The sequence below is a fragment of the Notechis scutatus genome, chromosome 2 (assembly GCF_049901735.1).
Source record: "Notechis scutatus isolate UNSWTSFEM ecotype Mainland chromosome 2, rNotScu1.2, whole genome shotgun sequence".
In the NCBI taxonomy this organism is placed as follows: domain Eukaryota; kingdom Metazoa; phylum Chordata; class Lepidosauria; order Squamata; family Elapidae; genus Notechis; species Notechis scutatus.
This window is the reverse complement of record NC_142010.1, coordinates 23,876,777-23,896,385: the sequence shown is the minus strand read 5'-3', so window position 1 is coordinate 23,896,385 and position 19,609 is coordinate 23,876,777. Positions and strand designations below refer to the sequence as shown.

At 44.9% G+C, this 19,609-nt stretch overlaps 1 protein-coding gene across 3 annotated transcripts in view; it reads right to left on the bottom strand.

The window, feature by feature from the left end:
- Positions 1–304: 304 nt before the first annotated feature.
- LHFPL4 (LHFPL tetraspan subfamily member 4) overlaps positions 305–19,609 on the bottom strand; it is a 77,835-nt gene continuing 58,530 nt past the window's right edge. The window contains exons 2-4 of one of the 3 annotated variants that reach the window (XM_087954495.1): positions 15,248–15,484; positions 6,355–6,371; positions 305–2,040 (exon numbers count right to left, since the gene is read on the bottom strand). In XM_087954495.1, the coding sequence (XP_087810621.1) occupies positions 2,032–2,040; positions 6,355–6,371; positions 15,248–15,484 (263 nt within the window). In that variant the 3' untranslated portion in view covers positions 305–2,031. Of the gene's footprint in view, positions 2,041–6,354; positions 6,372–11,321; positions 11,433–15,247; positions 15,485–19,609 lie in introns of those variants that run through there. The other 2 variants (XM_026683024.2, XM_087954493.1) reach the window with 2 other exon arrangements.

The window sequence follows — 19,609 nt, the reverse complement described above, 5'->3', positions numbered from 1 at the left end:
CACACAACTCTTTCCACACACTCCCCACCCCACCCCCGCATCTCATGGGTTCCTTTGGCACTTGACTCTTAGTACATCCAAGTTCTAAGCAAGCTTCTCACCTGGGACCATCATTCCACTTACTCAGGATCAGTTTGGCCAGTAATAGGACTGGGCATCCCACCAAAACATCAGAAAGGAAAGCAAATGCTCAGCTATGTGACTGACACTTTGACAGCCATGGGGTGTGTGTGTGTGTTAGTGGGGTATCGTGCCCCAAACAACAGAAATTCTAGCTCATCTCTGCATCCCCATCTGCTTCTCTTCTGGACAACCATTTGACTAGGATGATATAAGGTCTCCTGATTTGAGCAGGGGGTCAGACTAGAAGACCTCAGGTCCTTTCCAGCCCCATGATTCGAAGTACCTTACTCTAGAGCTTTTGGCACTCTTTAGGCCTTTGGTTGTCTTGGCTGTAGAAAAAAAAGCTCTTCTTGGAACCATTTTTAAAGATTACTATTGCTTGTCTCATGGTCATAGTATCTTTAGATTATCAGTACACTCACTGTATGCTGACGGGAAGTGTGAGGAAGAGGGGTTTGACAGGCAAAAACTGCGTGTGACTTTATGACTCTAACTTAGGTCATATTCCTAGCCTGGAAATCTCTCTGACAAGTGGCTTGAGGCCTAATTCATGTGGGAACAAATTCGGTCCACTAACCTGGGACAAAATGGCTACTTCTGAGGAAGTCTCTCAGAATTCAGCCCAAATTGTGAGGGGTTAGCTTAGCTGCTACCCTACTGCCTGGAGAGAGGCACGACTGTTGAAACATTTAGGACAGTACACTTCTGTCTTAGCTCTTCAGTGATACTGTTGGGGCTGTGAAAGAGCGGGGGTGGCTGGGTTTTGGGGCGGGGGGGGGGTGTCAGTGTCTTAGCTCACTTTTGTCTCTCTAGATGCTCAGCCCACCCTGGAGGCCTAGCTGGCCTCACAGCACGGCCCATTTCCTCTCTTCACTCATGGTTGCCCAGGCCCCCATGTTGCTTTTACTCAAGAGGGATGAAGTACCACAGGTTTGAGAGAAGCAGCATTTGGCATGAGCCTCACACCTGAGCGGCCATCATAGCCAGCCGGATGCCAGCAGGTGACATCCCTCACCGTAGCCCAATCTTTGGCTCCTTTCTTATGTCCGGCATGGGGATGGAGGGGAGGTTCTAACCAAGAATTACATTCAGTGTTCAAGGACTCCTCTTGCAGGCTGAGATTGGAGAGAGCCCCATAGTAGTGAGAAGAGAAATACCAGTGGATCGGATCTCTCCCCCCCACCTCCCATTCCCCCTCCATCTTGTAGACATAAAGGTGCGGCTGCATTACCTGGGCAAAATGATTGAAAAACAAAGTTCTGGTGGCTGGAATCCCCCAGGAGAAGGGGATCTGGGCTCACCTTACCCTGTTCAGAGACAATTTCATTTAAGTATCAAATGGGCCAGCCTTGAGCACGGCATGGTACTGAATGGCCGCAGGGATGAGCAAAGGGGCCAGAAAGTTAAAAACGGGAACCGATGTGGCCAAGACGTGCCCTGGTAAGTTTGTGACAACAGCAGCAGTAGCAGCAACAGCAGCAGCTCTTGCATCATGAGAAGGAGGGCGGCCTCGTTGGCAGACCCTGCCGGATGCTTCTTCCAGAAAGGAGGAAATCTTGAAAAGGAAGTATTAAAAATCCCCCGGGGGCGTCGTTCCTTTTTGAGCATTAACATGTGGAATGTGCCACGTTTCCCTCCCCTCAGAAGCAGGAAAGGCAGGTCAGGGAAGCCAATCAGCAGAAGGGAATACGAGTCAAAGCTGGCAGTTCATGAGGGATGACCATGTCCCTGGAAACGGCACGCGCAGGTGAGGTCGGCGAATTCGGAGACCGTGGAGTGGGAGGGGGGGGGTTTGCCCCCCCCCTCCCCAGTTGGCAGCCGCAAAAGAAAGGCCATGAGGGAGATGAGGAGGGAAGGATGAGAGTCCAGTCCAGGTACCAGTGAAAGGGGCTTCCTGCCTCTTCTACATTATATCCTCTGTGAAGAAGAAAACATGCGTCAGTAAAACAAAAACAAAACAAAAATCAATGCTTTCTGCAAAACCGCACAACTGTGCAGGGTGGCAGGCAGTTCATTGTATATAAACTGCACAGAGGGGAGGAAAAGCAGGGAACACAAAAACTCTACAACAACCTAACCCTAAATCAGGGCTCCCCAAACTTAGCAACTTTAAGACTTGTGGACTTCAACAGCATAGCTGGCTGGAGAATTCTGGGAGTTGAAGTCCACAAGGCTTAAAGTTCCCAAATTTGGGGACTTCTGACCTAAATGATTCAGGAAATGTTGGTTTCCATACATGGTGGTACCGTAGTGTGCAAGTTAAAAAAAAAAAAAAGCAACATTTGTGAGGTTTTCCTTCTGGCCATTATACAAAGGGGAGACGAAGCTTGGAACTATAGTCCTCTCTTGCTTTGAGGTTTTGTTTTCATTGGGCCTGTCAAGTTTTATTATTTGGGGGCCCTTAGTATTTGTTACTCTTTGTGACCCAGCTGAACGTTGGAAAGCAAATGATGTGATTTCTCTGCCTACCAGCAGACTAACCCTCTCCAACCTGGTATGAGAGAAAGAAGCAAGAGGAGTTTTTTTTTTAAAAAAGAGTTGGATGCTGACAGGGTTTGGAAAAAAAAACAAGGGAAAAAACACCCCAATGTATCCCTATGGGAGAGGCAATTAGGCTGTGGCTCGTGGCTGTTATTTATTTATTTATTTATTTATTTGATTTGCCAATTGTTTACAAGATGATAAGTATAAGTGTATACATAGTTGTGAATACATGAAATGGGTACATATAAGAAAAATAAAAGAAGAATAAGAGAAACAATAGGACAGGGACGGTAGGCACGTTGGTGCGCTTATGCACGCCATTGCAATGTCTCCATTGTAAGCTCTCTTCCTTCCTGGTCACGTGACCCAGAGCAGAGAGTATGCAGCCACTCTATGGTTCTCAGTGTACATGTCCCTGCACGGCTGCAATGTGAGGATTAAACAGGAATACAAAATAAGCATCAGTCCTGAATCATGCACATGCATGCAACATATATGGACATTCCCTGATTGGACATTGGGATGAATTTCTCTCTCTCTCTCACACACACACACACATAAACCACACACACACACACATAAACCACACATAAACCACACACACACACACACACACACACACACACACACACATGCAACTTATTGCTTCATTTTACCGAAGAAATTACAGGCTTTGCTGCCGAAGGAATTGGTAAGACTACCCAGAAGCGATCGTATGTATGAGTTCCTTCTCTTCTTTTGGATGAAGCTGAAACTAATGATGTTATTCTGTGTCTGAAATCAGATTCATTGACTATGCATGGCCTTGGAGACTGAAGCTCCAATCAGAGGGAGAGGGGAAACTGTCTCTCAGGCCTTGAAAACAGGCCTCTTCCTGCAATCTTAACTGCAGGTTGATGTCTCATTCCCCCTCCCATTCAAACCAGGAATCTCTCCTCTTCTGGAATCCTTTCTTATAATCTCTCTTCAGCAGCTCCCACTCAGGTGAAAAAAGAGACACAGGTAGTCCTCGACCTACGACTGCAAATGAGTCCCCCTCCACCATTTCTGTTGCTAAACGAGAAGTGAATTTTGCCCCGTTTTACGACCGTTCTTGCCACTATCCTTAGGCAAATCACCGCTGATGTTAAATTAGTAACACGGTTGTCAGAGGAATCTGGCTTCTTCATTGACTTAGCTTGTCACAAGGTCGTGAAAGGGGATCACATGATGACCCCAGGACGCTGCAACCCGTCATAAATAGGAGTCGGCCGATTTTGATCCCATGACCATGGGGATGCTGCGAGGGTCATAAGTGCGAAGAGTGGTCGTAAGTCGCTTTTTTTCAGTAATGTCACTAAATGAACTGTTATAAGTCGAGGACTACCGCTACTGCATCCTGCAGAAAATCAGAAAAGGACAGTCTGTGCTCTGCTTAATTATGTATACATACCGCATACAGGGTGATCTTTGCAATATGTTACAGAATCTGTGAATATTGTAAGAGCCACGGTGGTGCAGTGGTTAGAGTGTGGTACTGCAGGCTACTTCCGCTGCCTGCCGGCTGCTTGCAGTTTTGCAGTTCAAATCCCAGCAGGCTCAAGGTTGACTCAGCCTTCCCTCCTTCCGAGGTGGGTAAAATGAGGACCCAGATTGTTTGGGTGGCAATAGGCTGACTCTGTAAAACCACTTAGAGAGGGCTGTAACAAAGCCCTGCGAAGCGGTATATAAAACTAACCGCTATTGCTATTGTGGGTTGGATTGGCTGGAGGCGTTTTAAATCTTGGGGACCGGGCTGGACAAAATGGATTTTTATTCCATGGGTACAACATAGAGACCAGAAAGCCATTAAAGAGTTCTAAGTTTTCCTTAAGAAATCTAAAAAAAATGACTGTACTATCCTCCCTGGTTTTTTTTTTCCAAGCATAATAACAGAATATTGGAGTAGTTTGGCAAGCAAATGTCCCTTATCAACTCTAGGTGAGTCTAACAGTCTAAAAATGGTCATAAGTCACTTTAACAGATAACAGATAATCAGAGCTGGAAGGGATCTTGTAGGTCATCTAGTCCAACCCCCTACCCAAGCGGGAGACCCTACACCCTACATTTCTGACAGGTGGCAGTCCAGTCTCTTCTTGAAAGTCTCAAGTGATGACAACTTCTGAAGGCAAAGCTGTTCCATTGGTTGATTGTTCTCATTGTCAAAAAAGATAGCTTGATTTTCTTCCTCTCTGTGGCAGCCCCTCAAATATTGGAAGACCGCTATCATGTCTCCCCTGGTCCTTCTCTTCACTAGACCAGCCATGCCCAGTTCCTGCAACTGTTCTTCACGTGTTTTAGTCTCCAGTCCCCTAATCATCCTGGTTGCTCTTCTCTGCATTTTTTCTAGTGCCTCAACATCTTCTTTATAGTATGGTGACCAAAACTGGATGCAGTACTCTAGGTGTGGTCTTACTAAGGCTTTATAAGTATATATTAGTTTGAGTCTGTTTGTTTTTTGGCTGGTTTTCTCCTGGCCTCCCAGGAGCAGAGTGAGCGATAGTGGCAGAGCAGATTTGAACTAGAAGAGAAGCGACCAAGATGGTCTATGAATCTGAGATTCTTAGCCAAAGAGGACAGAGGAACAGGGACTCTCGGGGCACTTGAGGATGATATGAATGAAATATTCAGGATGGTTATTGTGAGGTGGTTAATGCAGGTGGTCCTCGACTTACGACCACAACTCAGCCCAAAGATTATTTTTAACTGTTAAGTGAGACATTTCTTAAGCAAGCTTACGACCTTCCTTGCCTCGGTTGTGAAGTAAATTGTTGCAGTTGATAAGTTAGTAACCAGGTTGTTAAGTGAATCAGCCTCCCCCATTGACTCTGCTCATCAGAAGGTCGCAAAAGGGGATCTTCGTTGACCTTGGGACACGGCAACGGTCATAAACACGAACCATTTGCCAAGCACCTGAATTTTGATCACATGATCAGAGGGAGGCCGGAAAGTTCATAAGTGTGAAAAACGGTCATAGGTCACTTTTGTTTAGTGCCGTTGTAACTTTGAACAGCCACTAAATGAACCGTTGTAAAGTTGAGGACTACCTGTGGTGTGGGAGATTTTGCTGTAAATATGCCCAACGGAAACAAACAATGACCAAAACATGACTTCCCCCATCTTCTGAAGACATTAGGCTGGCCATAATTTTGAGAACTATCTCAGGAAGAAGCAAGAGCCGTGGTGGTGCAGTGGTTAGAATGCAGTACTGCAGGGAGTTCGATCCTGACCGGTTCAAGGTTGACTCAGCCTTCCATCCTTCCAAAGTCAGTAAAAGGAGGACCCAAATTGTTGAGGGGGCAATAGGCTGACTCTGTAAATTGCTTATAGAGGGCTTTAAAACCACCACGAAGCGGTATATAAATCTGAGTGCTATTCCTGCTGCTATTGGGATTGGGGAATGGCCTCCATGAAGATCCCATGATTCTATTCGGAGACCCAGAATTGGTTGAATAGAGATGAACGTTCCTATACGTGTAATGAAACTTTTCCTCAGAAAGAGGAATGAGGTAGACCAGAGCGCATGATAACATAAACGTGGCGGTGTACATTTTCTCTCTGCAACCCAACCCTCTTCCTCCCCTTGATTTGATCAACTACAACACGACATCCTCATAACACAAATTACACACTGGTGAACAAGGACAAGACAGAACTAGAATAGGCCCCTATGGACACAGGCAGCAAACACCAGATGTCAGCGAGGCCACACCAACACAGAGAACTTACCGCAGTGCCAACAAAATCTGTTGAAAATATTAAAAAGAAAGAAAGTTAGGATTGTGGCGCGGGTTGCCCAATTTCCCTACCACTGTCTTGGGCCTAGAGATGGGCCTATACAGGGGATCGCATGTGGATTCTAAATTGGCTAGAAGTGTGCCTTGAATGTTGCGTGTAACCTGAAAAGGTAGCCAAAAGGGTGGCATCTTGGATTGTTTGGTGCCAATGATGTTAAATCAAATCCTAAACAGTAAAGAGCCTGGTGGCAGAGGTGGGATTCTTACCGGTTTGGACCGGTTCTATAGACCTGGTTGTTATGATTCTGCAGATTTCGGAGAACGGGCAAATCGCGCCACTGGCTGGACCTGCCCCTCCCCACCCACCCGCCCTGCCCCGTAACTCCTTATCTCGCATGTGCACCATCCAACTTGCCTGTGTTGTGCCTTTGCCTAATTTTTGGTAAGTTGCTATTTTAACTTCCCCCCTCCCCGATGATCAGTTGTTCTGCACGATTTAGATTAGCTAGAAAGTAGGAAATTGTCAGATTTCTTGCTTTCTAGCTAATCTAAATTGCTGTTGTACTGCTTCGTCTTCACACAGGAGGCTTCCCTGAGGGTGGTATTCATCACCAATCAGGGGTGGTATTCAGAGTGTCGGGGGGGGGGGGAGAAGTGGCCTGAGAGCAGAGCTGAACCTTCTTTAGGACTGAAGCTTCTATTTTTCAGTGCAGACTCAGGCAGCAAATTGCAGAAAGGTAGATCTCTGAGTGAATCTGTGATTCTGCAAGCAGCTCAATCTGCCTGCCTGCTTTGCCTGATTTTGGGTAAAAGTTGCGCTTTTTTAAATAACAAATTCAATATTTACATAAATATTTACAATATTTACATACAAGCCACACCCACCCAGTCACATGACCACCAAGCCACACCCACAAATTAGGCCATGTCCACAGAACCGGTTGTTAAGAAATTTGAATCCCACCCTTGCCTGGTGGTGCAATGGTTAGAATGCAGTAGAATAGAATAATAACTTTACTGTCACTTTGAATGTACGCTAATTGGTATACATTAAAATGAAATGTCATTGCATACTGCTTTCTAAAAGTCACCACCTCCAATATACACTACATAAACATGACAAAATAAGTAAATAAATACAGTATTGCAGGCTAACTCACTGCTGACTGCCAAGAGTTCGATCCTGACCCTCCCAAAGTTGACTTGGCCTTCCATCCTTCCGAGGTCGGTAAAATGAGGACCCAGATTGTTGAGAGCAATAGGCTGGCTCTGTAAAAACCACTTAGAAGGGACTATAAAGCACTATATACATTCGGACTAGACTGTGTTGTTTCTCTGCATCATATAATATATGTGGGTATCTGGGTATATGCATAATTTTGTGTGTATGTATGTATGTATGTATGTATGAATGTACCGTATTTGCCGGCGTATAAGATGACTTTTTTGCCCTGAAAAAGATGCCTCCAATTGGGGGGGTCGTCTTATACGCCGGAGTCGCTTATACGCCGGCAAATAGTAATTGGGAAGCACTGCAGCTGCCCGCGGCTGAGCACTTTTGCGACTTTTTTGCCCTGATTCGTGGAAGCGAATCCCGTGAAGCCGAAAGGAGCAGCCAGCCTTCTCCCAGCTCCCAAGGAAGCGAGGCTCGCACCGCCCGAGCTCCGCTGAGGTATCCAGCTGGGGCTGTCAGGAGTTGTTACCGCTGGCGCGGCTCCGCGCTCCAGTCCGCGTGCCTCGGGAAGGAAAGGCAAAACCAGGAGCCGCTGCTGCCATTGCAAGCGCCGCCGCGGCTCTTCCTTTTGCCTTTCCCTTCCCGAGGCAACACGGGACTGGAGCCGCGGAGCGCGCCAGCGGTAAAACTCCTGACAGCCCCAGCCGGATACCTCAGCGGAGCCCGGGCGTGCGAGCCTCGCTCCTTGGGAGCTGGGAGAAGGCTGGCTGCTCCTTTCGCTTCACGGATTCGTTCCACGGTAGACAAAAGTGCCTCAAAAAAAAAAAAAAGTGCAAAAGTGGAAGGCGTGCGGAAGAGGGGCGAGTATATAACAAACTATATTTTGAGTGGAAATGTTGGGGGTCGTCTTATACGCCGGGTCGTCTTATACGCGGCATATACGTATGTATGTATGTATGTATGAATGTATGTATGTGTGTGTGTGTATGTATTTATTTGTCGTGTTTATGGCATGTATATTGAAGGTGGTGATTTTTTGAGAGCTGTATGAAATTTAATTTTAATGTATACCGATTAGTGTACATTTAAACTGACAATAAAAGTTATTCTGAGTCTATAGGAGTCTACTGCTAATTATTCAGAAGCAAGGGCTTCTGGTTTTAATGGAATTCCTCACCAACGTCTTTGGAGACCACAGTGTCTCATTTAGTTTAGTGTTCCCTTAATGCGCTGTTGGACGAGGACCGTTTTTCATCTAGAATTTGAGTAGGGGCCCTGAATTGTCCTTAAAGTCCTTAAAAACGAGGTAGGATTTCAGTAGCGACCCGCCATTCCTTCATTACTCCTTTTGCCCTATTGTTCTTCTAAAATGGATGCTTTCTTTTTGTTAAGGAGCCCATAAAGCGCTCTCTCTCTCTCTCTCTCTCCACCGTCCGCTGCCTAAAACTGAATGCAGATGGGCGAGACAGAATTGCCAGCTCTTCAGTGGGCTGTTTTAGGTGTGAATTTAAAAGTAATTTAATCTGCGGTAGTGAAGTTTTTGCAAAGCATAGGAATAATCCCGGCTGCCAACTAACTGCAGAAGGCAATGGTTGAAAACCTGCCAGTCGACATCGTTATTTTAGTTGTGGGGGTGGGGAAGTGGCATTTGTGGAAGGCATTGGAAAAAAAAAGATCAGCAGCATGGCTAGGACATGAGTTTTATCCTTTGGATGGGGATTTACAAGCATCTTGCCATTTATTGGCTCTCAGGCACCAACCGTCTGGGTCTCCATCCCTAACCTTTGGACAGAGAGAGCCCAGATAGCTCCACCCTGAAAAGTATTTGGAGCTTGAACTAAAAGTGGGTGGGGTGATACAGTATATAAAACCATAGAACAGAACAGAATAGAATTAGAAATAATAGAAATAGAATAGAGAATAGAATAGAAAATAATACAATAGAATGGAACAGAACAGAACAGAATATAGAATAGAATTAGAAATAGTAGAATAGAGTATAAAATAGAATAGAATAGAGTATAGAATAGAAAATAATACAATAGAGTAGAACAGAACAGAATATAGAATTGAATTAGAAATAATAGAATAGAGTACAAAATAGAATAGAATAGAAAATACCGTGTTTCTCATATAATAAGGCCGGGTCTTTTTTTTTTTTTTGAGTCCCCCAAAAATGGCTAGGCTGTCTTTTCGGGGGTGACTTAATCCCCCCCCCCTGCATCTTTGGGTGGGCGGGTGGCGACGGCTTGGATGTTGACCTCAGCGTTGGTGGGGCACTTCGTATCGGGGTCAACACAGGCAGCACCATATCCGGGTGTGCAAGAAAAGTACTTCCTAACGGCAAGCCCCCCCACCATTCCCCCCCATTTCACATGTTTTAATATAGGCCTTAATTTGGGGGGGAGGGGCTTAATTTCATTTCATGCCTATAAAACATGCTGGGACTTCCTATTGGGGGAGGCCGTATTATTGGAGAAACAGGGTAATAGAATAGAGAATAGAATAGAATATAGAATAGATTATAAATAATAGAATAGAATAGAGTAGAAAATAGAATAGAATAGAAGTTAGAATAGAAAATAATACAATAGAATAGAATTATAGAATAGAATATAGAATAGAATTAGAAATAATAGAATAGAGTACAAACTAGAATAGAATAGAAAATAATAGAATAGAGAACAGAACAGAATATAGACTAGACTAGACTAGACTAGACTAGAATGAGTTAGAAAGGACCTTGGAGGTCTTCTAGTCCAGCCCCCTGCTCAAGCAGGAGAACCTATACTATTTCATATAAGTGACTGTCTAGACCACAGGTGTCACACTTGATCGTGTCACATGATGTATCGTGACATGTTGCAATGTTTTTTGCCTTTGCGGAGGTGGGGTGGGCGTGGCCTTGTGCATGACACATCCTGCCCGCAGGTCACCAGTTTAACAGGCCCGGTCTAGACTCTTCTTAAAAGCCTCCAGGGATGGAGCACCCACGATTTCTGGAGGCAAGCTGTTCCACTGGTTAATTGTCCTCACCGTTAGAAAGCTTCTCCTTAAACACATTGGGTAATCAGGGAAGTTTTTTTTCTCTTCTTCTTCTGATAAAATATAAGCATCTGGGGTCCCGCTGTAGCTTGGGTGGGCAGATTCAGGATGAACAGAAAGAAGTCCTTCTTGACGTAGTTGCTATGAAATATAAGCGATGGGATTTGCTACTCTAAGAGGTGGGGATGGCCACCAATTCAGAGGGTTGTAAAGGAAGCATGGACTGCAGCGGCTCACAAATTCATGGATGATCAGACTTCTACTGGCTTATTGTTTCTTTAACCATACAGGTGGCCTTCGAGTTACGATCCTTCTTTTAACAACTGTTCGAAGTCATGAAGGCATTGAAAAAAAAGTGACTTACAACAGATCCTTATACAGGTAGTCCTCAGCTCATGATCACAACCGAGCCCATAATTTATGCTGCTAAATGAGAAATTTGTTAAGTGAGTTTTGCCCCATTTTACGATTTTCCCCACCACATTTGTTAAGTGAATCACTGCGGTTCTTAAATTAGTAACACGGTTGTTAAGTAAATCTGGTTTCCCCGTTGACCTGGCTTCTCAGAAGGTTGGAAAAGGGGATATGATGTGACTCTAGAACACTGCAACCATCAGAAATGTAAGTCAATGGTCAAGCATCTAAATGTAAATTACATGACCAGGGGGATACGGCAATGCTTGTAAGTGTGGAAAAATGGTCCTAAGTCACTTTTTTTCAGTGCCGCTGTAAGTTGAACTGTTGTAAGTTGAGGGCTTACCTGTATTTAAAGAAACTGTCCTTAAATAACAGCTGCTAGGAAGCGTCAAGTAGGAATTGGCTTGTTGTCCCAATCATATCACGATTATGAGCTTACAAAGTGGAATGTATGGTTAGTACATCTGGTTAGCATCTATGATATATGTGTTAGTACATATATGGGGAGCTCTCTGGGGAGCGTGGTGGCTCAGGGGCTAAGACACTGAGCTTGTCAATCAGAAAGGTCGCAGTTCGGCGGTTTGAATCCCTAGCACCACGTAATGGAGTGAGCTCCCGTTACTTGTCCCAGCTTCTGCCAACCCAGTTCGAAAGCATGTAAAAAATGCAAGTAGAAAAATAGGGACCCCTTTGGTGGGAAGCGAACAGCGTTCCATGCGCCGTTCCATTGTTTAGTCACGCCGGCCACACGACCACGGAGACGTCTTCGGACAGCGCTGGCTCTTCGGCTTTGTAACGGAGATGAGCACCGCCCCCTAGAGCCGGAAACGACTAGCATGTATGTGCGAAGGAACCTTTATGTTTACTTTTAACGATGAATACTGGTATAGACAGGCTTTGACTTGTAATGCCCCTGATAGACTGCATGGAGAATTTTCTCCAGCTGCCTTTCCACATATGAATGGAAAGGGGATTTGCTTGGTTTTATTTTGTGTTTTTTTTTAATTTCTTCCCATCGTTATTTCTTGCTGTTTCAGCATTTGGTTCTCGCTGGCAAGTCTGCCTTTCCTTAAGATAAACAGATGGAGCGAACCCAGAGTCCAGGAGATTTATTCTGATTAATTAAATTTCCAATTAGGCACCTTTGGTTCTCTGGCTTTCATCTAAGACTTGGCAGGATCAGGAGAAGAAAGGCAGGGAGACGTGTGTACATTTCCTTTCAGGCAGTTGGAAAAAAAAAATAGGACTGACCTAATGTCACCCAAGCAACTTCAAATCATTAATGAGCATTTGAATCTAGACTTGTCTATTCATTATCTAACACTTTTATCTGCTCCTCCAAGTGAGATACAACTTTGAGCACCACAAGAAAAGATGTTCCTATTATCCATTTTTTAATAATCATCAAAACCACCCAAATCGTAAGTGCATTTTTCCCCCTTTTCATGAAAAAAGTCTAGAAAGGGTTTCCATCCAATAAATGTAGATACATTATTGTTCTTTTTCCAAGCAAAAAAGCCAATTTACCCATCTCTGCCAGCTTCATCTACTTCATCTCTATTGTGGGTAGTGTCAAACTTTTCCTCTTTTGAGCGTATAGTAATCTTGCTGCAATTGTCATGTATATAAGAACAAAGTTCTTTCCTAATCATTTATCCCCAAAGTTGGACATTAGTCTTTGAAATCTGATTCGGCTTTTTCATATATCCTCTGTAAAATGTCCCTTCATGTTGTTTGTATTTCCAGCAAAGATTTGAAATACCTTTATACATTCCAGACGATTTCTCTGGTGAGAAATACCAATGCTACTTTCCCTTTTAAGGCTAGAACAAAATGCAAAATTGAATCTTTTCAATCCTGTGATCTTTTTGTAATCATAGTGTTAGAGATAATTTTGAAACTATCCTAATTCAAAGAAAATCCGAAGCTTCTCCTTTCTATATTTTTATCATTTCTTCCTGTGCTTTGCCTTCTCTTTCTTTGTTTTATTTACTTCTGTATTCATTTGTGATGGGTTTTTTTTTGTTCTCTCTAAAATTTATTGGCTAGATTTGGGGGCTGCCCATAAACTATAGGCCACTAGTTTAATGTTTATTAAAATGTATACTAAAAAAAGAAAGAAAAGATGCACAGGAGATGTGATTTTATCTTATGGGAGAATCCTATAAAATCCTTTTAGATAAAAAAAAAATCCTTTTAGATATCCTATAATACGATATCCTAAAATCCTTTTAGATTTCCTATAAGATAAAATCCTTCTTGTGATAGCAGGGATGGGTTTGCCAATATAACTTGTTTGTCAAAATAATTCATTTGGGGGAGGGAAGGAGAAAGTTTGTGCAATGAACTGGATAGGGTTGTGATACTTAAAATATTGGATTAAAGCCTTAAATGGCTGAGAACTTGATTATCTGCCGAACAGCCTCTCCTCGTATGAAGATGCACAGCGATTCAGTTACAGCAAGAGGGATTCTATTGAAGATGCTGGCAGAAGGTTGACTCTGCAGAAAGGCCTTCTCTTATCTGGCTTCCAAGAGTTGCTTGGCTCCCAGTATTTAGGAGGTCAGCTCTGCCATGAAATGCATGGCTCACTAAGAGGCGCTGTGGCTCAGTGACTTAATGATGCTAGAGAAGGTCTCAGCTCCAGGGGTTCGAGCCCAAGCACTGCGTAGCATAATAGGGTGAGCTCCTGTTACTCACCTCAGCTTCTGTCCACCTAAGAGCTGAAAAGCATGTTCTATGCAAGTAGGTAGATAGATACCACTTTGGTGGGGAGACAAGTTGATACTCTGTGCGGGCAGTCGGATTCCTGACCACTTTGAACCTTCCTGGTGGCAGTGCTCACCTGTGGGGCAGCTCCAGGAAGGGAGGGGGCAGAGGTGGGCTGCTGGGGGTTCACAGGGGTTCTGGAGATTCTGCACAGTTCAGAGAAATTCCAAATCCCACTCCTGGCTGGCCCCACCCCTCCCCTCCCCTCCCCTCCCCTCCCAGGAGTCCCCACACAGTCCGTTTTGGATGCAGGTAAGTGCAGGGCGTGCACGGAGGCTCGGGCAGGGCAAAAAAAATGGGCCTCCCAGAAGTTCGGGAAGGCCGGAAACAGCCTCATTGCTGGCTTCAATCCTTCTTCTGCTTGTCTTTCCGGCTGCCATAGAAACGGGGGGAGGGAAAATTAATTGGGCTTTCTGAGGGAGAGGGGGGGGAAGTGTGCTGGAGGCTTGAGATGGTGAATTGTAAAACTTGGGAACACTTTCTTACTTGCTTATTGCGCAGCTGTAGCTTCTTATCTAAGCAGGCCACGGTCAACCGTCCTGCTGAGCCAGGTGTCTGAAACGCCACCTGAAGATGCCCCACATGACATTATGCACATTTCAGGTTGGATGGCCAATTTGAACTATTGTGGGTGGGAATGTTGCCTTAACTTTGTATATGTGGTTTTTTTTGTGTGCCTAGTGCCTCAGATCTTGAATTCTTTTGATGCTACCACTTTGATTTCCAGTAAAAGTCCTTTCCTCTATAACAATGGAATCTAAGGTTTTCTTTCTTGGAATTTGAATGGAGCCTTACTTGACATTATTCAAGATCTCAGGCATTAGGCGCGATAGTCACATATACAAAGTTAAGGCAACGTTCCCACCCACAATAGTTCAAACTGGGCATCCAACCTGAGATGTCCATAATGTCATGTGGGGCATCTTCAGGTGGCGTTTCAGACACCTGGCTCGGCAGGACGGTTGACCGTGGCCTGCTTAGATAAGAAGCTTACAGCTGCACAATAAGCAAGCAAGAAAATTTTCCCAAGTTTTACAATTCACCATCTCAAGCCTCCAGCACTCTTCCCCACCTCCCCAGAAAGCCCAATTAATTTTCCCTCCCCCCGTTTCTATGGCAGCCGGAAAGACAAGCAGAAGAAGGATTCTTGAAAGATTCTGACCGGCCCTGCCCGCATCTCTTCTCTGCCTCCCGAGTTCCAGCTGATCGGCTGGGTCTTCTCTTGTTGCCCTGCATAGGAGAACGGAGCTGGAAAGCAGAATAGTGGGGTGGGGAGGGAATGGGGATTTTGCAGAATCCTTCCCCGTCGTGCCTACCAAGCCACGCCCACCAAGCCACGCCCACAGAACCAGTTGTAAAAAAATGTGAATCCCACCACTGGGAGGACGGTTGCTGCTTCACGGCCTCGGCCACGTGCAGACTAGATAAGGGGCCACGGTTGTCTCTGTGTGTTTGTGTACGCAAAGCAAAGAGCGCTCACCTTTGTTCTCTGTTTTGAGCTCCTCGTGAAGCAGGTCGTTCTGCCGGTTGCCGAGGACGAAGGCCAGGAAGGAGAGGATAAGGGCATTCAAGATGCCGATGATGGCTAAGATATAAGCCCAGCGCACAGAGCAGTCGCCCAGGGAATACTTCCCTGTCTTCTCCCCGCACATGTCCCTGACGGTCTCTGAGTCCCAGCCATCTGGGAATATCATGCAGCCCAGCACCAGGCAGAGAGCTGGACAAAGAAGAAAAGAGGAAGGGAGGCAGATTGTTAACCAGGCAGTGCTCCCACACCAGCTGATTGCAGATGGAAGGGAGTCTCACATGGCACCCCTAAAGAAAAAACAACAACAACCAAAGTCTGTGCTTAAAATAGTTCTATCCTTTCTCCCTCCGGCCCTGAGGACATTACCTAGCGAGGTAATAAAACGTCTGCAATCAAACCGCCAAGCTCAGAGAACACCAACAGAAAATAGACCCGAACTGGGACTCCACAGTTCAACCCTGAGCTAGAAATATTCTCTTCTATTGAGAGAGATTTTTATTCCCCAAGGATTCCATGGTGAACCTTCAATGCATTTTCCAAGCAAATGTGATATGTATTCCACGCATGTTGTCTTGGGGGAGAGCGTGATGGGTATAGCACAATTGTCAGGACTGTCTCGAAGTTTCACTTATATTCCACTTTGCTCGCAGCTTGACAAAGAATGTGGAGGGGGAGGTGGATTGGAATGGCTTCCAAGCATCGTTGGTTCCCATGAAACATTGGTCCCCACTTCCCAAGGACACCCAGAGCAGATGCCACAGCGTAATCAGCTGATTTTCAAAACAAAACACAGAAGTGATTGGTGGACATAAATGGACTGTGGGTGGCCCATGGGGAAAGGGGAAATGCTGTTGTGGCCCACCAGTGGCCAGCAGAGCTAGCAGCAGAGTCAGACAGTGAGAAGGTTGGGGAGGAACACGGGCCAGTCCTGGAGTCTGGGGAAGGCTCTGATGAGGGCTCTGCATCAGAGGCAAAGATGGGGCCAGGGCTGTCTGACAGCTGCCTTCGGAGTCGGACATCAGTGAGGCAGAAGAACAGCTGGAGCCTGTTCCCAGTGTGCACATGCGCAGAGTTGCCAGACGAAGGGAACAGCTGAGGAACAAGGGTCGACTCGGGAGTAAAGAGTCAGGTGGACAGTGAATGGCCCCTCCCACAGGGGATAAAAGAGGAGCAAAAGGGGAGTGGGGTTTTGCAGGAGACAATTAGTTCATCTGGGTGAAGATCTGTTCCTGCATTTTTGCCAAGTGTTATCTGCTACAGTGTGGCATCTGAAAGATATAGGCCTGGCAACTCTCCAAACCTGATAAAAGTCTGTAATTGCGAAATATCTTGAAAGGCTGTTGGCCGGGACTTTCTGGAGAGGAATTCACTGTAAACTAAATAAAAGGGGTTTATCGGGACAAGGAGTCGGCTTCGTGCTGTTGAGGAAGCCTAGGTCAGAACATATGCATGCGTTTGTGCAGGAAGTCCAGAGCTGGTTTCGCATCTTCTGTGCCAATGTGGATTTATTCAGTAACGTTTATACTCTTGGTAAATAATGTCCCAGGAGTTGTTTCTTTTTCTGGAGTCGCCAGCTGGACAACTGACAACAATATTCATTTCCCCTTCATCCCAACCTAGTCCCCTTCAACTTGTTCGCTTTCAAGGTTCTGGACCATAAGAGATATCACTCTCAGCCAGCATAACCAACTGACATGAAGTCTGGAGAGTTGCAACGTGCTACATCTGAAGGCCACAGAATTACCTCAAACATCACTCCCGTGTTTTGAAGTTTGCCTTTAAATTAATGAAATTTAAATTAATTGAAAAGTAATAATAATAGTTAATTGGCATTGACAAAAGCAACATCAGCCAACTGTACATCTTAAAGGTACCAAGGCTGAGAAACACTGTTTTACTTCATTGAAGCTGAGGTGCCATTACCCGTTTTTCCACACAACTGGGAATTACTCATGTGCCCTTACACACCACAATCCCCTAGTGAGGCTTGGCCATAAGACTGGTCTCCTGTCCTGCCCCAGGGAAGGGAGGAGAGAAAGTTGGTAATTCATTCGGAGGGCAATTGGTTGAAGCTCTTTGCTCAGGCTAGTTTGTTCTATTGCATGGGTGTCAAACTCACCGTGCCATGTCACATGACATATCACAACGTTTTTTGCCTTCGCAGAGCTGGAGTGGTCGTGGCCTGAACGTGATGCATCCAGCCCACGAGCCACCAGTTTGACACCCCTGTTCTAGTGTAACAAGGAAATGCAACAGAGTCCCCCTTCCTTCGAGTTTGACAAGAACTCAGTCTCAGCATGAACTCCTTGGTTAGGAACAAAAAGGAAGCTGTTAAGATCAGGCCACCAACAAATCAGTTTGACAGCTCCTGGTCAGTGTGGTCAATATTTCTTTCTGTCACGGCCTCTGAAGCTCCACTGCTCTTGGGGCTTTGATGGTTGGAGCTACCTGGGTCTCTCTGCAAATCCTTTGCCGTGGGTTCCTGTTTTCGTGGCCCTGGGAACTCAGCACCTCCACCCTCAGCCCTTTCCATGCTGATTTGGGAATTGAAAATCCCAATAATGATTTTCCTATGGATAGGGTGTGTGTGAGTGCGTGAGAGAGGAGGGAGGGAGAGAGAGGGGTGGTTTCTAATGCCAGCAGAAGAGAAATGGCACAATGAAACAAACCCATCAACAGTGCACCATGTGGAAAGGGGACTGTCATAAAGATCCTGACATTTTCATTTTGTGGGTACCAGTGGGAATATTCATCTCATAGAGGACTTGGTATTTCACAAGACTGATATTCTCTTATAAACATCACAAGAAATAATGCCAGGTTTTACTGATTCAATATCTCTGACAATCATAGCAAAATTAGCCATGGACAGGCGGAACCCGGTGTCCGGATGGAAGCGAGAGGTTCCACAGCAGTTGTACCAGACCAAGAAACTTTTAACTCCTTCTCTCTCTTGATTCCATCCTTCGTCATCTACCTAGGAGAGATGATAAATTATAGAATAAACAAGACAATCTAGTAAGGAAATACCATCCAAAATGATAGTTGGCTCATCATTTTGGATGGTATTTCCTTATTAGATTCCTTAATGCCTTAAGTGCCAGAGCATCTAGTGTGATAAGTGTGAAAAATGGCCATATCCCTTTTTTCAGTGCCTTTGTAGCTTTGAACAGTCAATAAACAAGTGGTGATAAGTCAAGGACTACCTGTGTTACTTTACAGGTTGCATAACTAAGCAGTGGAACCAAATCACAGCTTCAATGCCAATCCTAGGGAATCTAAGATCAAACAAAAATCATGGTTGGGCAATTTGTCTGTTGCATTTGACCTGAGCCTCTAATAGTAATCATGTCTCAAGTAGTTTTTAACAGTTCATTACACTAGTAACTTCTCTTTTCAACACAAGCAAAGTTCAAACATAAGAAGTGAAACTTTAGGTTTTCCCAATCTAAGTCACCCTATATTCTTCCTTTTTAAATAAGTAAACAAGTAAACAAACAAACCTGCCTGTATCTTGCCTGAGGAAATCCTCTCTGATGGGAAGGAACATAATTATTTAATACAAACTGGATGCTGTCCTAATTGTCTTAGTTTTTGGCTTCCTCCCTTACTTTCTTCACTCGCCTTTTTGCTAAATCGCATTATACCAGAGGTCTTTAAACTTGGCAACTTTAAGACTTGTGGACTTCAACTCCCAGAATTCTCCAGCCAGCATAGCTGGGAGTTGAAGTCCACAAATCTAAAGTTGCCAAGTTTGGGGACCCCTGCATTATACAGTATATATTATCCCACTCCCCATGATCATACTGTAGTCTAATGTTCACACCAACAACATGACTTTAGTTTAACCACTACCAGATGGTTAGATTCCTTGTGGCTCTAGCCCTAAGATTTTGAATCTATAGACTCATAGACACAGTAGAATAAGGTAAAATATTGAGTAGAAAACATTTAAAAGATGACCTCCTATCCTGCCTCGCTGAGGCCTTCAAAATACTATATGTAGAGCGTGGAAGAGTTTGGCTTGCTTAGAGCGAATAATTTTCAGGACCTTGGACAGTTCAGACCACAAAATTACAGGGCTAGACTCCGTTCTCCCTATAAGAACTGCTGCTCTTCAGCAACTGTCCCTAGACAACCAAACTGGCCACCTGACCAAGAGGTCTCCTGAGAAGTTTATCTAACAGAATAACAGAGTGGGAAAGGGAGCTTAGAGGTCTTCTAGTCCAAACCCCTGCTCAGGCAAGAGCCTCTATGCCATTTCAGACAACCGGTTGTCCAATCTCTTCTTAAAAACCTCCCTTGTTGGAGCAC